The sequence below is a fragment of the Perognathus longimembris genome, chromosome 10 (genome assembly GCF_023159225.1).
Source record: "Perognathus longimembris pacificus isolate PPM17 chromosome 10, ASM2315922v1, whole genome shotgun sequence".
Taxonomy (NCBI): domain Eukaryota; kingdom Metazoa; phylum Chordata; class Mammalia; order Rodentia; family Heteromyidae; genus Perognathus; species Perognathus longimembris.
The window spans coordinates 60,506,169-60,530,179 of record NC_063170.1 but is presented as its reverse complement, the minus strand read 5'-3'; the positions used below and the strand labels follow the sequence as shown (position 1 = coordinate 60,530,179).

General features: G+C 43.6%; 1 protein-coding gene across 2 annotated transcripts in view; it reads left to right on the top strand.

The window, feature by feature from the left end:
- Pdzrn3 (PDZ domain containing ring finger 3) overlaps nt 1–24,011 on the top strand; it is a 203,002-nt gene that overhangs the window by 169,529 nt on the left and 9,462 nt on the right. For both annotated transcript variants that reach the window (XM_048356167.1, XM_048356168.1), the window contains 2 exons: nt 13,967–14,214; nt 17,008–17,095. In XM_048356167.1, coding sequence (XP_048212124.1) covers nt 13,967–14,214; nt 17,008–17,095 — 336 coding nt within the window. The remainder of the gene's footprint in view (nt 1–13,966; nt 14,215–17,007; nt 17,096–24,011) is intronic.

Here is a 24,011-nt window from a genome sequence, read left to right as displayed (position 1 = left end):
AACTTCTTAGAAAATTTGAACCGTCTGTTAATACCAAGGAAAAAGTTGCTTTATTTTGCTTGAGAACTTTCTTCAAGTGAATTGTTCTGTAATATCTAGTTTACAAATGGAAAAATTGTAGGTTATTGAATCTCTGCCTATAAAACTTAATTATCAGCCAGGCACCAGTGGCCCATGCCCATAATCTTAGCGATTTAGGAGGCTGAGATTTAAGGATTGCCGTATAAGCCAGCCCTGGCAGGAAAAATCTGTGGAACTGTGGTTCGTGTGGTAGAATGTTAGCCTTTAGCATAAAAGCTCAGGGACAGTACCCAGCCTCTGAGTTCAAGCCCCAGGGCCACAGGGGAGTGGAGGGGGATATAATTATATGTATGTGTATGCATGTGTTACTATTTCTTTCATCAAATCACCCGAGTATCTAAAATTATTTTATTATCCTCTTAAATCACGCTTTGTCCTACTTTAATGAATATGACATTCCTTTCTCAACAGTAAGCAGGAAAGTAATCTAATTAAAGGAATTCCCAATAATATGAGCAGCAATAGGCAGAGTTCTCCTGCCAGAAGAGGATTTCTTCTTAAATACGTTGTTATCCACATGTACCCTAATTTACAGAATTGTGTGGGAAATGAGTTTGAGCTGGAACCTTTCTCTGATGATGAGCTGTATGTGTGACCATACAAGTTGTTGACTGTTTATACACCCAATTTCTGAAGCCCTTCTGGTTGTAGTTTAATTGGCTCTGTCAACTAAGCAACATCCTTGACCAGCCTTTAATAATTCTCTTGGGATATGCTTTGAGAAGATGTGTTGGGTTAGAGCATGAACATTTGAGAAGATATTGCAGAGTTGCTCCCCAAGTCAATAAGTCTTACCTTGCCACACCCTTCTCCCCCAGTGCACAGGTGTTCACCTCATCTCCCTCTCTTTCTAACACTAGGGTTAAAAGCTGTTCTCTGACTTCACATTTTCACCTTTTCTTATGTATTTTATGATCTGCATATCAGGAAGTCAGAATGGGATCATGAGGTTTCAGAAAGGATCAAGAACTGTGTGGGGAATTAGACTAAAGATCATCTGTGTTACATTCCCGCAGAGCATTTGCCTTCATTTCGTTTGTGCCCTAAGACTTTGTGTGAAGCTGAGTTAAAGGTGATCGACTAATCAATCTGGCAGTGGAAGTTTTAAGGAAACCCTGCATTCAGGCTATGGCATGGTTGTTGCTAGCTGCTTTTTAGCTTTTTGCCTCCAACAATTGGGTACAGAGCCATATGAACCAATGTGATCCCTGCTGGGTTTTAGTTTTGGCTTTGCCTCGGTCCTATCTCCCCTCTCTGTGCATCCAATCTTCCCTTTCAAAATGGCATGTTTACTCTGTGCCATTGTGTACTGGAAATGTGTAACTAGTTTTTTTCTTCTTTTCAGTCGTGGGACTTGAACTCTGGGCCTAGGCACTGTCCCTGAGCTCTTCAGCTCAAGGCTAGTGCTCTACCAATTGAGCCACCTCACCACTTCCAGTTTTCTGATGGTTAATTGGAGATAAGAGTCTCATGGACTTTCCTGCCCAGGCTGGCTTTGAACTGCGATCCTCAGATCTCAGCTTCCTGAGTAGCTAGGATTACAGGCATGAGCCACCAGTGCCTGGCTGTAACTAGTTTTCTATTTTACAAGTGTTGACAACTGAAAGTTGACCATGGTTCTCATAGGAGAGTTTGAACACTGTTAGAGTTGTTAAGACTATGGACACTCCTTAGAGATATACATGGAAGAACAAGTTGGGGTGGGGGAGCCATGGCATGGATGGAATGCTATGGTTTAAGGAGATGTGTTTGAGTTGACAATGGGTAAACCTGAGCTGGTTACTCTTATGTGTCAACTTGATTGGATTAAGAAGTGCCTAGGTAGCTGGGCGCCAGTGGCTCATGCCTATAATCCTAGCTACTCAGGAGGCTGAGCTCTGAGGATCACAATCCAAAGCCAAGTTGGGCAGAAAAGTCCCCATGAGACTCTTATTTCCAATTAACCATTCAAACACTAGAAGTGGCGCTGTGGCTCAAACTAGTAGAACGCTAGCCTTAAGCAAAAGAGCTCAGGGATAGCGCCCAGGCCCTGAGTTCAAGCCCCACAACTGACCAAAAAAAAAAAAAAAGGTGCCTAGGATACTAGTAAGGCACATCTCTAAGTGTGTCTGTGATGATGTTTACAGAGAATATAACTAAGCAGGCAGCACATGCCCTGAATGTGGGCTGCACAATCCTATAGGTTAAGAGCCTAAATGAACCAAGAGGAGAAAAAGGACAGACGTACTGTCACTTCCAAGCTACCATGATGTAAATTCTTCTGCTCCATTGTACCCTGTTAGGCTGGATGCCTCTGAAACGATAAGCTAAAGAAATCCTTTCTACTTTGGGGCACTCCTGCCAGGCATTTTGGCCAGACAATCTAGATTCACTTTTTATATAAATGGACTTTTCGTACCATTTCCTGCAAAGACCATCTCCTCCAGGTCAAGGGCATGCACGTGCCAAGCTCTGCTATGTGGCGGGAGCTGTTTCTACCTGCTCTGTTCTGTCCCTTGCACTGGTATTTTCAATCACATTGAGGACAGTGAGTATATAACATGGTGGTTTCGCAATAACCCTTGACACTAAATAGAGCAGAGCCTTCTGAGCACCACTTCACTCTCTTTGCTGTTGACTGTGGACATCTCAGTGTAAGCTTCTCAAGCAAGTTGACCATGGATACAGTGTTGGTACATGGGTAGTGTCCATTTTCTCAAAAGAGGGTTTGGAGTAGTTATTGTTGTGTGCTTTATAGCTATAAAATCTATATCTAAGAAAAATGTTAACTTATTTATGTTAAAAATATTAAGAGATGCAAGGAGATATATTAAAAGCCTCTTTCTCTCCCCCAAATTCTGCAGGGAAGTAAATTAAACATGGGAGAGGAGATTGGCTGCCTATAAATACTTTTGAAAAGTACAGAATGTTGCTTTACTTTTCCTTTCTTTGTATAAAGCATTCTTTATGAGCAAGAGGAGTCTCTCAAGTTGTAGCATTTGTTGTAAGACATCTGTAAGACTGCAGCCAGGGCTGGTGATGTTGTACACACACACACACACACACACAGAGAGAGAGAGAGAGAGCTCCTGCATTTGCATGCTTCTCTCCAAAGAAGTCTAGAGCCAAAACAAGAACCAAATAACATGGACAAAGAGTTACTATTCACAGTCTTAAACCAATGAAAACAGAGCTAATTTGTCAGACGTCTGGGAAAATCACAGTTTTCTCTCAGCATGTTAAGCAAATTACTGTAACACGGATGTATTCCTGTTTTGCCATACGTGGCAATCAATTATTCCCCTCTCCCACTGAAGTGTCAGTAGTTATAAATGACATGCATCTTAATAAAAAGAAAAACTCTCAAGGTTACAAACCAATTTTGCTTTATCAAGCAGATGTTTTCTATTTAGGGAGTCTCTAGAACAGAACATAAAGAGAAATGACTCTCCTTTGTAGCAGTATTTCAGTCCACATCAGGAGCTGGAAAGCACTGACAACCACCCCCCCTCAACACCCCCCCAGTCACAATGGGACTTCACTTCTGTATCATGGCACACTTGTTCAGTCCTGCAAGGACCGCCCTACCAAACTTGCAATGCATGCAAGGAGCATGCTACCCATTAAAGAAACATCCATACGTTCTTGTTAACAAGTGAGCCCCATTCCCCTTGCTTTGATCCTTTTCCAACTGTAAGATTTGTTCTTGGGTAGCTGAGAACCCCTTCCTGTATTTGAAGTCTGAGTTGTTCCTTGTGTCTGTTTAACCTCTCCCTTCCCAGTTAAATAAACTTGAACTTTGTGTGCAAGCTCCTGTATGGGCTGAAATCTGAGAGGAAGTGCCTATGTGCCCAGAGCAAGAGAGCAAGAAGAAAACACCCGCTTCTCAACCCTGTTCCCTTCCAACCAAGGTTAAGAAACATCTAGAGGAGAGTCTTGCCTTGGGTTCTTTGTCTTGGAATTACCAGTCAAGACCCAGGGTGAAGGTGTCCAGTGATCAGTTTGTCATCCTCTTCAAAAGGATGACACACAGTTGTGCAGTGGTGTTTGTCAGGCTCATACTTTATGTCACAGGCAGAAATACTGTGTCATTCTCACACACCCTTGGGACTCTTGTTACTTCCTGTTTGTTGAAGGGCCAACTGAAGTTGAGAGAAGGGGCCTGAGTTGCCTGGGGTCCCACAGCTGGGAAGTGGCAGAGATGGGATCATGACATGGAGTGCTGCAGCCGTGTGTAGGCAGGTTCATGCAGCTCACACCGGAGGAGGATGCCTCCTTCCGGGGCTGTGGCATCGCGCAGATTGATGGAAAGGGAAGTCCCTGCTGCCATGGCGCTTCCATTCTGGAGACGGGTGGTGAGAAATAAAGCGTGGCAGTAGAGGAAAGCTTCTAACCTACAGAGTTCAGCTATGCATAGCTCACAGACCTTAGCAGGAAACAGTACTCAGTTCTCTCCTATGAAATGCAGGTCATGTCACAGGTACGGTGAGATTTCAATGGTTTCTGGCTCACCTTAGGATTTTATTTACTGAGGCCTACTGTGTGCTCCAAGCCACATATTGGGACAGAGGCAGAAAGCTACCTCCTTGTTTTATGGACTAGTTAGGAAGTTCTCCCGTCCCTCTGTCTCCTTACTTCAAGATGGGGGCTTGGCTTGTGGCCGTACCACTGAGAGACTGTAGAAATACTTCAGAGGCCCTGTGAACTTTCGACCCTTCCTCTAAGCATAGGCGTAGCTCTAAAGGCTGGCATAATCACATCAGTCAAGGCTTTGGGAAGCAAAGACAAAAGCTAGCAATTCAGGAGGTAGAGACAGACAGGCTTCCAAAGTCAGATCTAAATGACGATTCACAGATCTCCAAAGGAACACGTGAAAAATTCAGTATGGGATCCAGAAAGACCAACTTCCATGGACATTCATAGGTACTTGAAAGGAAGCATGGGAAATGGAGCTTTCTGGAGATGTGTGGGAGGCCAAATCCTCTTCCACAGAGGCAGAGACAGTGATGGACATATTTGTTCAACAGGGTATTCATAAAACAGCCTGGGCCATACTGCATAGATCACAGAACTAACACGGTCATGGGCCCCAAAATGTGTGCTACCTAGAGATGGAGTGAAACGTTCATCTGGTGATCACACAGATGGAAATGCCCCCGAGCCAACATGGAGGGTGGCTAGTACCAAGCGCTGGAGGTACTGGTCATGGTTCTGACCCACTAGAACCAGGAGCTGTCAGTGCGCACCAGACAAGGCTCCTGGGCAGGGGTTTTCGATGTCCACGACAAGCAATTGACAAGGAATGCTTTATCACTTATATGTCTCAGATGCCATCTCCTACCTAGAGAAGGCTTGGTTTCTGAAGGTGAGCCCAAATTTGGCACAGAGGGCTCTGGCTAACCCAGAGGAAAGTGTCACACACCATGCAGATGGTCATACATGACTCCATGGTGTATATCCAAAGGAAAAATAGTGACCATATCCCCCAGTGAGAGAGTTCATAGAGAACACGCATTCAGAGTTACAAGTTCATACCAATAAAAGACAGCCTGTGTTGTTATGCAGAGAGCATTTGCACGTAAAGTCTCAGGCAGCAGCTGGCAGAAGGAAGTGTCTGGGCAGGAACTTCCCCTAGACACATTTAGTGTGTGGCACCGCTGCAGAACGCGCCTTACAGTGAGCACTTCTCCAGGCATGATGACACAGATTCAAAGCAAAGCTCAAGACAGCTTCATACTGGTTTGGAGGTGCTGCTGCCTAAAACAACTGGAGCACCACCTCAAGTTCTCCCTGGCTTCTCGCCTCCATTCTGTGTGATTAGAAACCATGTTTTTTGCTGCCAGGAATCTCAGTTTTTGCTCAGATGCACACACTACACTTTGCAAAAAGAAAGCTGTAAGCATGTTTCCACCCTGTTGGGCCCCCTTGCTGAAACATTAAAAACTACAAATGTCACTCCCATCCTCTCCCGCTATACTCTGATAGCTCTACTCTTTAAACGCACTGGTTATATTCCTTCTCCAGCCTCAGATTTGACATAATCCAGCTCATGTGCACACGTTTCCCCCCCTCCCCTCTCCCCTCCCTCTCTCTCTAGAAACTCCTGCATTTCCACATGTTCTAATTGCATTATCAAGTGTTTTGTTTGGTTCATTAACTCCTTCCCAGATGATTTCCTCCTGGTAGGTTTCTAGCAAATTCTACCCATGTCCAATCAATCATCTTAGAAAATGCTGCAGGTTTGTCTCTGGAATAGGGTTTGAGGTGACACAAGCGCCCCTGTGAATGGTTGTCTTCTCCTTCAGGTCCTGAAGTAACCCTTTGGCTTCATTTTTAGAACTTCTTGGCCATTTAATTGCAAAGGAAATAGTTCAGAATTGGTTTGCCTTCCTCTGGGCCATACCCCCATCAGTATCGCAGGGGGTCGCTGGAAGGTACCCAGGGCTGTGCTGTTATCTAAACACAGGCAAGATGTCTGTATCTCTGCTGGACCCAAGAGTCTGGGAAGTGATTCACAAGACCCCGTACCCTGATAATGATGCCCTCATGGAACCAAAACCATGGGGAGAATCAAGTCAGGAGGTTTTAATTAACCACATGTCCACAAGGTAGAAAAGGTTTGTGGTCGAGGCCAAGCTTCCAAGATTGTACGATTGCTGGAGCAAGTGATGGTGGAATTGTCGCCACAAAGGCCAAAATAACCCATGCTTCCTTTTAGATGGATGTATACTATTTGTTTACCATGCCATTTTGATGGCCAGCATCTACTACCTGAGGCACATACGCTTACTCTTGCCACTTTTTAATTTTTTTATGCATTGAGTTTCAGTTACTACATATATTTCACTGTACACATTTTAAACCTTCACAATAATGAAAATTACCACTCTACATAGCTTATGAAGTCTCTGAACTTTAACAATAAAACAATTTGTTCCATTTTGAGTAATATGTGCATTATTTTCCTTTTGTTTAGTAACATCTGTTCCCACCTTCGCTCTCATTCCTTCTCATCCCTGCCCATGAGTTGCTTAAATCACTTTCATCAATGTCCAATGTAGCTGATGAGCCCACCTGCTATATTATTATTATTATTAGTTTCACCCACTTTCCACTCATTCTGTGCCCTCCTACCAGCTTCCCTCGGGTGTACTCGTGTGTGTGTGTGTGTGTGTGTGTGTGTGTGTGTGTGTGTGTGTGTGTGTGTGTGTGTATGGGTATCTCCATTATATGAGGTAGGGACTATGGAGTCATCTAAAAATAACAGGACATTTTCAGATGAGGACCTTTCTTTCCTTATCTTTGGGGTTCTAAGGGGTGTTTGGTTTATTTGTTTTGTTTTTGCTGCCAGTCCTGGGGCATGGACTCAGGTCCTGAGTATAAGGGGTGTTTGGATCTTGATATTTTGTGCCTTTCTCCCACAGTTGTCCTCTTTTGTTTCTGCTGTGTTTTGGTATCTTGAGTCCTGTCTACTTTGTTCTATCTCATTGCATTTTAAATCTAATACCCGCATATCAGAGAGACCATACGCCATTTGTCTCTCTGTTCTTGGCTTACCTTGCTCAACATGATTTGTTCTAGTTCCATCCTTTTCCCAGCGAATGTCATTAGGTGATCCTTTGTAATAGCAGTGTAAAATTGTATATAGGTAGCACATTTTTTAATCTATTCATCTGTAGTAAGGCATCTGGGTTGGCTATTGTGAATAGTTGTCATGCCTTTTTTTTTAACCTATTTCATACTTTCCTCAAACATCTCTAGTGTTTTTATTTCTGCCAAGTTCTACAAACATTACAGAGGTCTCCTACATGCCAAGATGTTCTTTGTTACTAAAATATATCATTATGTTGCCATTCTTATTGTCCAGAAATCAGTCACACACAAAAAAAGGCAATGATCAATAATTATAATGTGGTTTTACTTCAAAGTGCCTGTGAAAGCCAAGAGGGCAAATCATTTCAGTCCTGATTTTGCAGGTGATATAAACATATGTAGTAAAATAATAACTTTTAAAAAGCAAAGTCTTATCTATAGCTTTTCAAGGGCCCATGTGACCTGTCTATCAGTCAGGCTTTTAACTGGAGATAAGAGAACACACCACTTTGTACTCTACCCATCCTGACCCTCCTGGGACGGGTTTTTGTTTTCCTGCCACAGGCCCTTTGACATGATTGCAACAACCTTGGCTACAATATTCTCTTTTTTTCCCTCCTCAAAAATCTTGCTTCCTTTCCCGGTTTGTGTTCCATATCTCTTCCTCATGGTCTTTCCTTCTGATCAATACCTGCTCCTGTACCCCTGAATCCTTTACCCATGTACCCATGCCAAGTTCTCCTTCTGTCTTGCTGGATTATTCATCTGTCTTCCTCATCAGACCTACTCCCAGGAGGTGGGGGGGAGCAGATCCTAATTCTGACTTTTCTTACCATGAGGTATGTAGTAATTCCAATAGTGACTACCACAATAATTAAATGAGTGGGCACCCATGTCCAGTGTTTGAGCATAGTGCCTGGTGCAGAGAGAAAATCCCCAGAATCTCATGCATCATTATGTAAGCAGAGAAGCAAAAACTAGATTCCTGTCCTGTCATTAGGGTGGTTCCGTCTTTAAAAGGACATTTCAAATTCTGGCCATATTTTTGTTCATTTATTCAGTGTATGGAATTTTTTAAGTGCTATTTAGGAAATTTAAGGTATGTGAGATCTATCATAATTAACTTCAAACACTGACTATGGAAAAACTAAAACAATCACTTAAAAGTAGCCTGCTCTTCCAGTGTTCAAGTGTTGGTTTCTGCATATGCGTGTGTGTGTGCGCGTGAATGCATGCACACATGTGCTGCTAAGAGCATGGTTTAATATGCACAGCATTTCTTCACTGCTTCTGTGGCTCCTGTTGGATGTCATGATCAGTAAACTGCACGTGAACTAGTGACTGCGTAGGAGCCAAAATTGGCTCTAAGTGAAACATACCATAATTTTCAATAGCAAACAAAACAAGAATGAGGAGGACCTCAAACTGCTCTTTCTTCAAGTTATGCTAGAAATGTTGAGACACAAATCACCAAAAGCCAGGAAATTCTATTTGCAGTGATTATTTTCCTGGCATTTCTTTGGTTTGTTCCTTGACCTTTGAGTTGTTTAAAGATAGTTAGGAAATTTCATTATCTTGTTAGCAGGAGTAAATGAAGACTCGGACATTACGTGCACTAAGCACTTTTTATTTGCTTTCTGGGACCTGCTTCGCTTCAGTATTCAGGGGTTTCCAGAAGTGTGTGATGTTGATTGCTTTCAGGTTTAGCAAAGTACTGGCATAAGTGTGTGTGTGTGTGTGTGTGTGTGTGTGTGTGTGTGTGTGCATGTGCACACGCGGCCAGTTTTGAGGTTTGAACTCAAGGCCTTGGCTTTTTTTTTCACTCAAGGTTGTCATTCTACCACTTGAACCACACTGCCATTTCTGGCTTTTTGGTGGTTAATTGTAGGTAAGAAATCTCACAGACTTCCTGCCCAGGCTGGATTCAAATGGAGATCCTCACATCTTCGCCTCCCGAGTAGCTAGGATTATAGGCGTGAGCCACCAGCACCCAGCTTGACTGGCATCGTTTTGCCCTCAATGCACTAAACTAATTGGTGTTGCATGAGAAGAGCTCAGAAGAGCTCACAAAAGGCCTATAGGACATTCTGAGACAAAGAGGTGGAAATCTGAAATTTGACAAGACAGTTTAGTAAGAAAGGAATTGACAAAGATCATCAAATTCTCTCAGGTCCTCTAAAATTGAGGAGGAAGGGGTAGGCCAGCCAATTCCCAAAGTTAATGTTTCTCTGCATATCAAATACAATGCCATTGCAAGTTCCTGGGAATGGCCAGTAGACCTGGCCCCTGAACCCAGGCGTCTGCTCCCAGACCCAGACAAGCCACATCGTCCTTAGTGAGTCCTTGTATTCCTTTCCCTGGAGGTCAGTTGCTTGTCCAGAGCCCATTTCTCCTTTCCCTATTGCTAATGGCGGTCCCTCCTCACCAAACCCTCACCCCTACAGCTCAGCATAATCACCTGCTAACACATAAACCTCCTGTTGCTTTGATGTCCACACGGCACAGCCCTCTGGCCCAGTAGTTACAACACAGTGTTGGAAGTCATACAGCTCTGGTTCGTATCTTCATTCACAACCTGTGTCATATGAACACCCTTCGGTCAAGACTCAGTTTCTTTCATAGCTGCCCAAATGCCCACCTTTTGCATATGCCATTTTCACGCTTCACCAAACCCTAGAGCAGACCATAAATTTGATAACAATTAGGAGATCCAGAAATTTCCTGAATAAGAAAACGTGGGGTTTTTTTTTTGCCTGACTTAAATCATAGCTTGAAACCTTTTACTTTTTGTCTCAGTGGTTTATTATCATTTCTTGCTTCCAGTAGAATCTTACATTTTAATTACTTTGAAAAACACAGGTGTGATATTTTACAAAATGAAATCACTGCCCCTGGATTTAATTAAATGATCCCTATAAAAGTTGGGTATTAGCCAGGAGCACAATTTATAGTGGGCTGAACTTAAAATTGCATTAGCATTTTATACTGACGTGTGGTTTGTATGTGTAATAGAAAGAGAGGAGATTGTGAGGGGCCCATCCTGAGACTCCCTCCATGTTGCCCCATAAATACTTCTTTTCTAAGTTGAAAGGTGAGGGTTGCCTGTATCTTGCAAATGTTATAGTTTTTAAATATCCTGAAATGCTTTCAATTAAGTAGTTGGAAACTTTTGAGAGCTGCCTGGGCTCCTAAAGGGCACACAATATGCCAGCAGTAACCGGTGGTATTTCTAGAGAGACCCGGACAATCAAGCCTCTTTCTGGCTCCTAGGGCCAGTGACTGCACATGTAATTTCTAAACTCTGTCTGCCTCTTCTGCTGAATCAGATGGCTCAACACATTGTCTCAGTGAAATGCTCATCCTCTCCTCCATTTTTCTAGCCATTCCTGAAAGCGTCCTCTGTATCTTGTGGCCTCGTTTCCCCCCTTAGAAATATCTCCAGGGCCACTCTAAGCAGCCAGAAAGAAAACCTATCTCACCTAATAACTTCCCAGATGCTAGTGAAATGAGCAAAGGCCTGAGCAATAGCTGGGCGGATCGCCCCCTGTGGAAGTTCCACCAGCTTGGTATTTGTTCTCAAGAGTGACAGTAGAAAAGACAGCCACAGTGCCAGAGAGCAATGCAATACTCCCCAGGCTAGGTGGGGCCACGAAGCATCCTTCCAAGCCCTCAGCATAATTGCCTGTCTTGTCGCAGGAGACCTTACACTAAAGAACTTCTTGAAGGTCCCTTAGTGTCGTGTCCTATTGGCGAGGTGTTGTTTGAGTGGAGTCTCACTGATTGGATTTTCAACATAATTGCACCTCAGTCCCAGGGGACCAGCCACAGCCTTAGGTGAATAACTTAGGCATTTAATTTATAATAAAGATAAACTTTGCAATCAGCACTTCTTCTTCCAAAACATTCCATTTACTTGGTTTTAGAGCTACATAAACTGTTTTAAAGGCAATCTGCTCAATTGGGCGAGTTAATGATATTTAATTTGACCGGGGCCAAACGTCATTGGCTGTGCATCCCGCCTATAATCGCAGTCATCATCAGCATCGTTTGGGGTAATGTAGATGTAATGCTAATCCCGAGCATAAAGGTTGTCATTCTCGCTTGGCTGCCAGCGTGCACCAGAGTCATCACCTCGCTAAGTCTCTCAGCGATGTGATTCTGAGATGACAGTGTAATAAGTGTTATGTGCGCAAGGTAATTCAAAACAAATTTGGCTGCAAAAAATGGATCGTCTAGGACAGTAAACTCCCGCCTTGTCAGATCGTCTTTTAAGAGGATGTAATGATCCCTAAAATGCCTTGTCAAGAAGCTTGCATGGCAGGGGTCAAGACCTGTATAAGTGATCTGTTATGAGCCCTACTCTCCACCCCTGAAACTCCCAAGTTAGAGATTGAAAAATATTCATGCATACATTGGGAGCTTGGGAACACAGTTGGGCAGGAGAGTGAAGTCTTTGGGTAAACCAGTTTCCCAGGGCTTTGATTCCTAGATTGATTGTCTCACGAGAAAATGTAACTATTCTGGTATAAACTCACTGGTATCATAGTTATTATTGGCACGATAGGAACTAGCAGTACATTATCCTACTGAAACTTGGCAATAACCCTAAGAAGCATCACACTGTAATTGTATTGAATTTGCAACGAAGAAATAAGACTCCAAGAAGATAAATTCCCAAAGCTAGGATTGCAACTCTGGCTAGCTCTCAAAGTTCATGTCTTTGGCCACTCTTTCCTGAGCTTTAAGAATAAAGAGTTCAGTTGGGCATTGGTGGTTCACACCTATAATCCTAGGTACTCAGGAGGCTGAGAACTGAGAAGAGGTTTGTGATTCAGAACCAGCCTGGGCAGAAGGTGCAGAGCTGTGGCTCAAGTGGTAAAGCACAAGCCTTGAGTGAAAAAGCTAAGGGATAGCACCCGAGATCTGAGTTCAAGCCCCAGTATCAGCACACACAAAAATAAATAAACAAATAAATATAAAGACATCATGCCAGGCACTGGTGGCCCACACTAGCTTCCTGGGTGGGAGGCTGAGATTGAGAGGATTGAAGTTTGAGGTCAGCGCTGGCTGAATAGTTTGAGAACCCCTTTCTCAACTCATAGCTGGGCATTATGCCAAGCTACATAGGAGGGTAAATTAAATGGCTGGATTCCAGATTGTTTGAATGACTTATTTTCTAGAAATAAGGTTCTAAGTTCATTTTGTTATTGTTGTTGTTGTTGTTAGTGTGGTTTTTTTGCCAGTCCTGGGGCTTGAACTCAGGGTCTGAGCACTGTCGCTGGCTTCTTTTTGCTCAAGGCTAGCACTCTAACACTTGACTCACCGCACCACTTCTGGCTTTTTCTGTATATGTGGTGCTGAGGAATTGAACCCAGGGCTTCATGTATACAAGGCGAGCACTTTACCACTAGGCCATATTCCCAGTCCCTCTAAGTTCATTTTATCCGGCATTCTCTGTTCTAAAAATAGAGCTGTGGCAATTATTTCCAATGGTACCATTGGCCTCCACCATTCTCAGTCACCAGGTAGCCCCAGGTCTTCACACAGGCTTAGAGGCTATGAGAAGGGAGGTCAACATACCTTTGGCCCTTCCCATTTGCCAAAGCAAGGAAGAGAGACCCACGGAGAAATGTCTTCCTCGGAGTTATACAATAGACAGCCATTCAGTAAGCATAGCCACTGGAGCTGCCGCAGACGCAAAGCGCTATAGACAACAGGAAATGAAGCAGTAATTAAGCTATTGTTTTCCCAACCATTGCTCTTTGGAGTTTCTTCTCCATATGTGGCGTCTCCACCTACAACCTATACTGGCTTTTTCAGTGGACTCTTTAAAGGAAAAGCAAACAAATTGTTCCTAAAAAGAAATTTGGTATTTTCATAAAAGGAAGACAAGTATCTCCTAACACAAACTGGAAAAAAAAAAAGACACGCTATGGAAATAGGACAATGTAATTAATTTCTAGTTAAGCTATCACTGCCTGATTAAAAAAAAAAAAAAAGAGCCTCAGGCAGCTCCTTTCTTTTTACAGGTAAAATTAGCAAATGGTAAAACTGCATTAAAGACCTCCTGGTAAGAAGCCAAGACATTCCCACTGTGAGACTTATGATTTAATACCAGATCTGTAGGCCTCCCATCCTGCCCCCTTCCTACCACACCTCCAGAAAGCCAGAGCATCGAGAGTGCAAGCTTCCTAGCTCGCCCGGCATTGTGCCTTTCCTCTGGCTGCTTTCACCCAAAAGCTCTTCCAGCACACAAGTCTTCCCACTTGCTGCTTTATTCTAACCGTGTCCCCCCCACCGCATGTGTCCACAGGTGAACGGCAAAGATTTATCCAGAGCAACTCATGACCAGGCGGTGGAAGCTTTCAAGACAGCCAAGGAGCCCATTGTGGTACAGGTACTGAGGAGGACGCCTCGGACCAAAATGTACACCCCAACTGCAGAGTCGCAGCTGGTGGACACAGGCACCCAAACTGACATCACCTTTGAACACATCATGGCGCTGAGTAAGATGTCTTCCCCCAGTCCACCGGTGCTGGACCCCTACCTGCTACCAGAGGAGTAAGTACCCCAGTCATGACTCAGACACCTGGTAAAAAATTAAATAAATAAAAACTAGGGCAAAGTTAACTTTCTCTATTCCACATAAGAAGAAAATGCACGCATCTTACAATTTTCCTCCCCAAGTCAACTTTCCTGTGTTTAACTTTATTGTTTATAGATGCAATAAATTGAGCCCTGCTCAAAACTACTCTGACATATTAATGACTTTATTATAACCCTGGAGCAGAGTTATTCAAATTATATTCTCAGAACAAAATTACTTACAAATGTTGTAAAAGTTGTTTCGGAATAAAATTTAATCACCGCAAATGGTAATTTGCAGATTTTTGTAGTTCTCACTGGAGGGAATGCTGCCTGTGCTCGAAATAAACAGCCGAGGAAGCCGTGAGCAGCGAGAGCCCCAGCGGTTTTGCATTCCCCTTTCTTGGGTCTCATTTCCAACCTGCAGCCAGGCCCTGAGCCCATGCATGCACGTCCCTGTCAGGACTGCCTATGCCAATGAAATAGCAGCTGTGTGATTCAAACACATTCCCGCCTGACTGGCTTCCTGCTTTATGTGAGAGACATAGAACAGTTCAGAGCCTTGGAGTCAGACAAACCTGATGCTCACACTAATTCCTGGCTGTGGAAGTTGCTGGAGGGGGGCAGGGGGAGGGCAGTTCATTTCCCCATATTGTACGCAAATGAGGATAAAAAAAATCGTACTGATTACATGAAATGATCTGTGGGAAGGCCTCAGCATAGCATATGGTAGTGGTGATCATTAATTTCGTGATGGGCATAAAATATGCAGGAAAAAGTGAAGAGTAAGAAACTTTCTGAGATAGATGATTGGCTCTTAGAGGTCCTGTTAAGTGTAGCTTTCTCGTGTGACTGGACATCTGAGGGTGTGCACAAGACATCCATCTCTTCCCAGCTCTACTGGATAATTGACCCGATGCATTACTTCAGAGGGATAGAGCCATTTGCAGGGAATACCTTGAGCAGTGCCTCTGAAGTTTCTATTCGTAACTCAGTAGCCACAGTGAGCCCACGTTTCCTTTGCTTCTGTCAAATGCCAGCCAAAGGTTTGCCTTTCATCGCCTGGGTTTCGTGGTTAGCTGTCAGCAGCTATCAGCACTAATTCCCCAAGCTTGACCGAAGTAAGCTTTGTTGTAAGTGACACTGTATAAAGGGATGGGACGGAGCCTCCATCCGACGCTCGCAGTGTGTAAATGGGCTAAGGGCTGTCACCTCCCTTATCTCTCGAAGCTGTTTCTCCCACACACATGGGGCACTGCACACTCACCAGGCTCTGCTCAGGGCAAGGTGGCAGGGGCTGATGGAGAGGCAGGACTGTCGGACCTCAAGTCCCAAGTCCTAGCGGTGACACTGCAGTGGCGCCCAGTCCCGGGAAACAGCTGGCCCATTCCCTAAGCAAGGCTATCCAAACCAGTTATGGGAGAATCCAGATGACAGTGGCCTCACGTTATTGATGAGGCCTCTCGGGCTACCCTCAGAGGTTGAAGTCGCACAGTGACAGACCTCTCCACGCGCAGCCCCTAATTTCCTCTTAAGTCTGATTAACATGACAGGGATGACTTGAGACATGTCAGAGGTCAGGTCCTGCCAGTTCTGGCTATGAGGTCAGATAGCACCCAGAGCAAACATCCAGCTGGAGTGGGGAATATCGCATGGATGTCTGCAGGCCCAGCCCCCTGAACAGTATCCTCGGATCTAAAAGCCCCTTAAGTGCAGGCAGTATATTTGCCCAATGGGTCAGGAAAATTGAAAGCCAGAGCCCTTGTGTAAATGACCACTCAAAGCTGCTCTGTTGTTTTTAAGTGCCTGGGAGAGATGGCCTGAGTCCCTTAATTGCTGCCTGACCTTTGAGAACTGGGGCGGTCTGGGTCCCCAGCCAACAGCAATCCAAGGCCACAGCATTCCACTTGCCTCTGTTCTGTGGACCTGAAGCCCTTTCGGAGCTGCCAGCTGAGCAGATTTTCGTTCTCTAGAGCTTCCACGAAGGATGCTCCCAGAAGATGGTCAGAGAAATAGGGGCTCCTGGCTTCCCAGCAGAATGTGTATACATTTGTGTCTGCCTGGATATGCCTACATTACAGACACTATGTAACACTAGTAACACGTTTCCTACAGTCCATACAATTCAAAAAGACACAGTTCTAGCTGGTAGTATAGCCATTTCCATCACTGTCCTTGGGACTGATATCCCAGGTCAGCATGAATCTCTGAGCAATGCCTGAAGCCGAGCCTCCTTCTCCTAAGAGATAAAAATCAAATGAAGAAGATGGCAGCAGGAAGTATAGGCCTGTCTCCTGCCCTGAGAGGAGTTAGAAATGAGTCACCTTGAATCACATGATAGTGGGCTAGCAGATGGATTCTGGAAAGAACAAAGTCATCCATCCTCGCCTTGTGCCTTGCATCTTAACTCTCCCTGAGGAAATAAACCTTAAGGGATAGAACTATTAAGATAGAGGCCCTCACCCCATGGACAGCCACATCTCAGGGGAACAGACATGGGGCCAACTATCAGCTCGCCGTGAAGGACAAGATATGGAAGGGGAAATTGTGAATGCCAGACAGGGAAAGGCTATGTATGGTTCAGGGCTCATTTTGATAAGTCAGTGCTACAACACACATAGTGAGAAAATGGACTATTAATCAGGAATCAGTGAGGTGAATAGAAGGAGTTACTATGGAAGGATCTACCCGCTGAGATGTGATGGAGGGGATTTTTAAAAGCACCTTCTCCTAGAAGCAGGGCCTTACCGAGTTTTTATCTTTTCTTAGGCACTCCTCAGCCCACGAGTACTACGATCCAAATGATTACATGGGGGACATGCATCAGGAGATGGACAGAGAAGAGCTGGAGCTAGAGGTAGGAAGCACATCTTTGTCTCCTTTAGGGAAGTCTTTATTGGACACGTAGAAGGTCAGGTTCACTACAAGCAAGGTCAAGTTTGTGATGCAGGTGGAATGATGAAAAGCAGATCCCATTTCAGTTGTGCACTTGGAAAGGTACAGCTTGATTTTTGATTTTTCTTCCCTCCTTCGGTTCAAAACAAAGCCTAACAGCCAACCTGTTTAAAGATAGGGTCAGTTCTCAGCATCGGACTCCAGGCCATCTGCACATCCTTGTAACTGTTGCTAGCCTCCTCTTTATGGTCTGTTATGCCCTTAGCCTCGTGTTCCTCAAAGACTAACGCTCAATAAATGACTGATGTTAATGACTGTAATATATCCCAACAGAAAGGGCTTATTCCCTGATTCTTGTGCTTCAACTTTTCTCACCGATCTTAAAAAAAATTGAGTAAATCTCTAACTCTCCTTAAACATTACTTGAAGACAAATGTGACTTATGCTTCTAAATACTATAGAATGTCAGCCTGTGTCCTCTGCTGGGTTTCAAAACATTTATCAAAGACACCAGAGTTGCTAGCAAGGTTCCATTTCTTCTTTTCCTTTTAGTAACACTGGTAGGGAAAACTTCAAATTCCATGGTGTAACTATTTATATTTTTACACACGCTTTGTCACAGTACAGTATGTGTTTTAAAAAATGCAAGAGCTAACCAGGTACTGGTGGCTCACGCCTATAAATCCTTGCTACTCAGAAGGTCTGAGATCTGAGGATCACGGTTCAAAGCCAGCCTGGGCAGGAAACGTCTGTGAGACTCTTATTTCCAATAAACTACTCAGAAAAAGCTGGAAGTGGCTCTGTGGCTCAAGTGGTAGAGCACTAGTCTTAAGCACAGAGAGACTGAAGGACAGAGCCCAGGCCCTGAGTTCAAGCCCAAGAAGTGGCAAAAATACAAGGGCATTTTTGAAAACTGATTTTGTGGAATTGAGTCACAGGGCTCCGGTGGCTCAGGCCTGAAATCCTCCAGAACCCAGGCTCAGGACTCGCTCGTGAGGCAGCTTTTTGAGACTTTTTTAATATGTACATCTTATTCATAAAGTAGCTCCATGATCAAACACACTTGGGAAGTGCCAGATTGGCCAAAATGAAACTGACCCCTGGGGCAGAAGAGCAAGCAGATTCCCCCAAAGCTTTCTGGCCTTGTTCATGCACTTGCTTACATTTTGTCAGTCTGTGGTTCTCTGCAACACTTTTGACAGAATCACTGCTCTGCTGAAAGACAGGCTCATTACTAGCCTATAGGACAAGGCAGCTTTTTGAGGCTCATAATTGTGACAACACAGAGGTATTTTTAAAAGCTGTCTGCTGTCTCTGAAACTAGACGTATGAAGTAACATAGACTTTCTAGTCTTTGCTATTTTAAACTTGACTTTCCAGCAGTGGGTTTCTTAGATCTCTTTTTGTTCCTAACATTTTTGAGGCTCTGGTAGAAGCCAGAATCTCTTCCTGGAAATGTGTTCCAAGAGATTTACTGTTCATTGAGCCCCAGTGGTATCTGCCCAATATGGACCTTTCTGTCTTGTGTTTTTTTTGTGATAATTGTATATCACTAGTCTGTTACTGCTTTCTGTTTCTCTTTAATCAAGTCAATTAATTTCAACTAAGGTAGCAAGAAGACTATCAGCATCAACTTGCCCTGAAAAGACAGTGGATAGAATTAGATACACTAGATAACTAGATACCAGTAGAGCCTAAGGTACAACTGCTCGCTCTCCTGTGTTTTCCTGGAGAAGTCAGCGAGTACGAATAAAGGGTTATGACGAGGCCAGTGTGATTCGTTCTCCCTAAAGGGAGGAATTCTCAGCAGCTGAAAAATCCCTTGAGTTGGGCAGGAACCAGTACCCCCGGACCTTGTTGTTTAGAGTGTGTTGCCAGGACAAGCAGTCTGGCTGTACCTGGGAGAACCACAGAACATTGGTTGCAAGACCTTCACAGCTAGAGTGTGACCTTTAATGAAGTCCCTGGTGCGCCTTACAGTCACAGCTCTGGTTGAGAGGCCAGCCTCTCAGATGAAGACGCCCAAGCCTTGTGCTCCTTCATGAGTCATGGCATCCGCTCGGTCATCCACTCTAGCATAGAAATATGCCACCCAGTTACCAGTGCCCCCCAACCCTGTCCCTGCCGAGTCACCAAGAACTAGAATCGGCTGAGGCCCTTGGAGAAAAATGACACCACTAATTAGACCTCCCATTAATAAAAGCAGAGGTAAAGAAGCCAAGTATTTAGAAAACTCCCGGGGTATTTTAACCTAGACTTTACATCCATGCTTTAGTTCCATCCATTGGCTTTCTCTGAGTGTATGTTACAAAGTTTGTCACAGAAATACAGCATCAGAAAATTACCATCCTTCTTGCTTTACAGAGATCCCCCAGTCACCAGGACCACTGAACTTTAGCTTTTCATTTCTTAGAAAACTAGCATATGGACATCTCTAGCCCCTTTGAAAAGTGCCTTGGGTCCAGATGAAAAGGCTACTTTCCTTGGTTTTCAGGGAGATTGGTGCACACTTAGCATCTCACAGCAATTCTTGAACTGTCACCATTTGTCTTGTTCCAGCTGCTGGATTTGATTTCAGAAGGGTCAGGTTTGTTTTCAAGTAAAGGATCATTCTCCAAATGCTGCTCATCACCCCCACCAAATAAATACAAAATCAACACCTTTGAAAGAACAACCCAACCCGTTCCACGGGCATTCCAGGCGAGGAATATATATATATATATATATATATATATATATATATATATATATATGCACACTGGGATGTTACTGAAGCCAGTGCACAGAGAAAAACAGATGTTCTCTCTCTTACAGTACACAAAATGATCATATTTAGGTAAGTGTCAAATCCCTGTTACTGTGAAATTGCTTAGAGTTCAGGGGATTATTCCCAAGTATACCCCAAGGGTTAAGCAGCCAAATAATTACCCATAAATTTTTAGGTACTGAACACCTGCTCTAGGTCTTCCTATAGGCAATTATGAAAGAAGATAGATGTCGGAAGAAGGCTTTTCCTCGCATCTATTCTTTTAATTTCCCTGGTGACTCAACTATAGCATCCTAGCCAGGCTCCAAAGCTGCAGTCTACCTGTATTGTCTTGATGATGTCATCCCGAGAACAGAATGGAGAGGGAAGCTACCATCTTAACAGGGGCTAATGTGAGCTCCGAGCCTGATTTCCTAGACTAAATGGAAATTGGGATTGTCCTGAGACACAGGGCCCAAAGAACTCCATTAGGGAACCTGGCCAGGATTACCCTGCCTCCACTGAGTCAGCCTCCTAATAACTCTTCTGTTTTTCACCATTATCTACTTACCATCTGTCTCCCACACAAGCATACAAGAGCCACGAGAGACCAGCACTTCCATACCTCGTGCCTTAGTAATGCCAGGCATATAGTAGGCACCCAATATTTAGCCACTTGAAGAGTTACTGAAAGAAAGAAGGTCTTTTTACCCTATCTCAAACATAAGGTCCTAAAAAAAATGCTATCACAACTACTCTATACATAGCACCATGCAGACATACAGAAAATATGGAGCTAAGTTGAAGGAGTATGTGTGGCAGTCCAAGACCAATAAGGTGAAAAGCTATGCATCAGTGGCCAGGGCTCTTGGAGCTGGATAAGCCATTCCTGTTGTGTTTGTGATCCCTTCTGATGAAAGTGGCTGATGCTGAAACAGAGAACTTTAGTCACAAGATAGAACGGTCCCCTTCATATTCCTAATTGGAATAGCATGTCCACTCCATCTGCAATGTAGGCCTAGCTGCTAGTGTTTATCAGTCCATCTAGACCAGAAAGCAGCAACAGGACACCAGCCATGGGGGTAGCTTTTATCCAGATAATGCTAATACATTATTCATAGTGGTTTGATTAATGGTCTGCAGTGAAATCTTATCTCCATCGTCACAGACAGATACGTAATGATAACTTCAATCCTTTCAGTCAAGAGCTCATTGGTGTAAGGCTGGCTCAGAGGCAGAAAGAAATATTGAGTATTTCCAAACCACTCAATAAGTGTGAGAAATATCCACTTCCACTGATTCCCCCAATACTTCATTCTATTTTAAAATTGTAGGATGCCTGCATACTCTCTAGAAGTGAAGTGACTTTGCTATTTTGTTCATTACTTATAGAGCCAAGCTTATTTCATTAGATCCTTTCTCTGCCACAGAATCTCAAGTTCTGTGTTCAGTCTTAGTAAGCACCTATTGTACACTTGCATCTACAGCTAGATATTGCATTGATTGTACAAGCCACCCTCCCACTACCAATGCCTTATCTTCCAGCTATGGTAAACCACAGACCAGGAAAGATCCAAAGGCAACAGCAGCTCTTCCACTGCTGTTTCTCAAGAGCTTCTGGAAGCCTGTTCTAGGTCTAACCATAAACCACCAGCACAGCCTCTTCTCTGGGGTATGGGACTACTCAGAAAACAGAATGGTGGGAGCTAGGATGTGGCCTGTATCTTCCAAATGATGATTCTTTGGCTTTTATTCAACTTCTAAGACGGCATAGTCCACCACCAGTCTATCTAACATCAATGTTAAGTACATTCCTAAACTCCAGAATAATATCCTTTGCTTGGTTATCACTCATGACTTGCCAGCATCAGTTCCTCTGATAGACTCATCCTTTAAAAACATAGACCAATGGGGGAGAATGATGAAAAGGGTATTAATCAAGATGCATTGTACTTATAAGCTGAGTTGGCAAATGGTAAGCCCTTTCTACAAGCACTTGAAAATAACCAAAATATTATTTTATTTCTATAAGATTATGCAAATATAAACATAGGTTTGTATATTTGTGTAAGAGCATGCAAATATAATTTTATATTTTATAAAATGTTATACTTTATAATTATATATATGTTATATTTTGTAATATTTTATAACGTTATGTGACAACTCAAACTATATGTTATATGCTTTATGCTGACAATTATAAATTATATTATAGTGTAGATTATATGATTTAAATATAATTATATAATATAAATTGTATAATGTAATTTATTACTTATAATTAGTTCTTAAATATATTAAAATTTACTATCTTGAAGTAGTCGTGCAGACAGTACCATCCACTAAATCTTTTTGTAAGTACAGTGCATCTTCTCATCATTTTCCTTCTTCTCTCCCAACCTATTCCTCCCCTCAACTCTCCAAGTTTTGTAGGTTATGCCTTGAATATTGTGACTGCAATTAAATATAATCAGGGAAAGAAGACAGAGCAAAGTCAAAAATAGTGGAATTGAAAGAGATGCATAAATAAAAAATCATAAACCACCTCCAAGATAGCACCATGGCGCCAGAGCATTGTACTAGGACGCTGCTCACTCTTAGATCTGTTTTAAAGACCAGATCCTCAGGCTTTGCTCGCACCCAGCTGGCCTGTGGAGTGGATTAGAGTCAGCACCTCCTCCATCCTCCCCTTACAAGGGCCTGCATCTCACGGGAGCCAAGGCTGGCTGGGCCACTTATCTGTGTGAAGGAAAGAATTTGGCCCTCCATTACACACAGAATGTGACAGGGACAGTTCTGTCCTGAGAGGATTAGCGATTTGAGTTGAAGGATAAAGGTGACGTTGCGCTCTACCTCGTTCTGCTATTATGAGGGTTCATGTCTTCTAAGACTATCCGCACTGGGAGAGACCCTAGTAACGGAAACACCTCGGCCTCATGCGGAAGTATCAAGCCGTCATTAGCATTTGCAGAGACTCGACTTCAGCTTTGACTATCTCTATCTAAAGTGCTTGGGACTAAAGGGTTTGGGGTTTCAGTTTTTGGAACATTTGCACATACATCATGATATATCTAGGAGGGGATGAGAGTGTATATGTTTCTTATAGATGGCTTTGGGTTAGGGATGACCAACCTGTACTAGTTTGCTAACTGCACATGGGTAAATATGTAAGGGTACATAAGTGGTCTTTCACTTAATTATCAGTGATTCAGGTAAAAATAATTCAAAGTTCTCATCCCATGACTACTCTATTTGTGGTGGAACAATTGGTCTTTCAAAGGATTTGGAATTTGCCCTCGTCATTAAATGATCCATTTACCCATGCTTACCATGGGTTCTCAAAAATGTTAAGTTTCCATCCAAGGCAATTAAGTTACCAGAAATTTGCAGTTTCATTTAATGTGAATTCATTACATTGCTAAAGCTATAACTAGGCAGTCACTGAATGAACCGATCAGTGATGGGAAAATAAGTTAAAGGTGTCCTATTGAGGAGGCATTGATAATGCACCCCACTGTGCCCATAACCACAGGCACGCATACTTGCACATAGTTATTACATTACCACTTCCTGTGGGCTTTCTGTGGATCGGGAGCCATGCTTAGAGACCATCCTACCCTGTCCAACATGAGCTAGTGATGGCACAGAGGCTCAGGTAAAATAATCATGTGACTAAACTTCTAGCCAGAGGAAGAATGGGGATTTGCACACAGGTCTGCATGTTTTCGTGAGGGGTGGAAAAACCTTGGCAGTTCCCACTTGTAACTCTCTGCCATATCCCTGTAGTGCTAGAACGCGGTCTGCGTTCTTCACACTGGCCTGTGGAGCCCCCCATCCCCACACACACACTATTCTGGCTTGGTGCCCCATCCCCACTCAGCCTGCCTGTCTCTTCCCTGGACTCAGGCCTTGGACCGCATTGGCCCCAACGCCTTTGCATCTGCTGTTCTTCTGCCTAGGAAGTGACCAGAGTGTTGGGCATCTTGCCTCCCGTGGGGCTGGGGAGGGGGCTGCTTCTCACTGAGAGAGAGTCCTTTCCATACTTCACGCAGGGGCCTAGAGCGATTTCATTTAGAAATAGTCCCCCGAGAGATTAATAGAGAGACTGCATCCCAGAGCCCTCCATCCA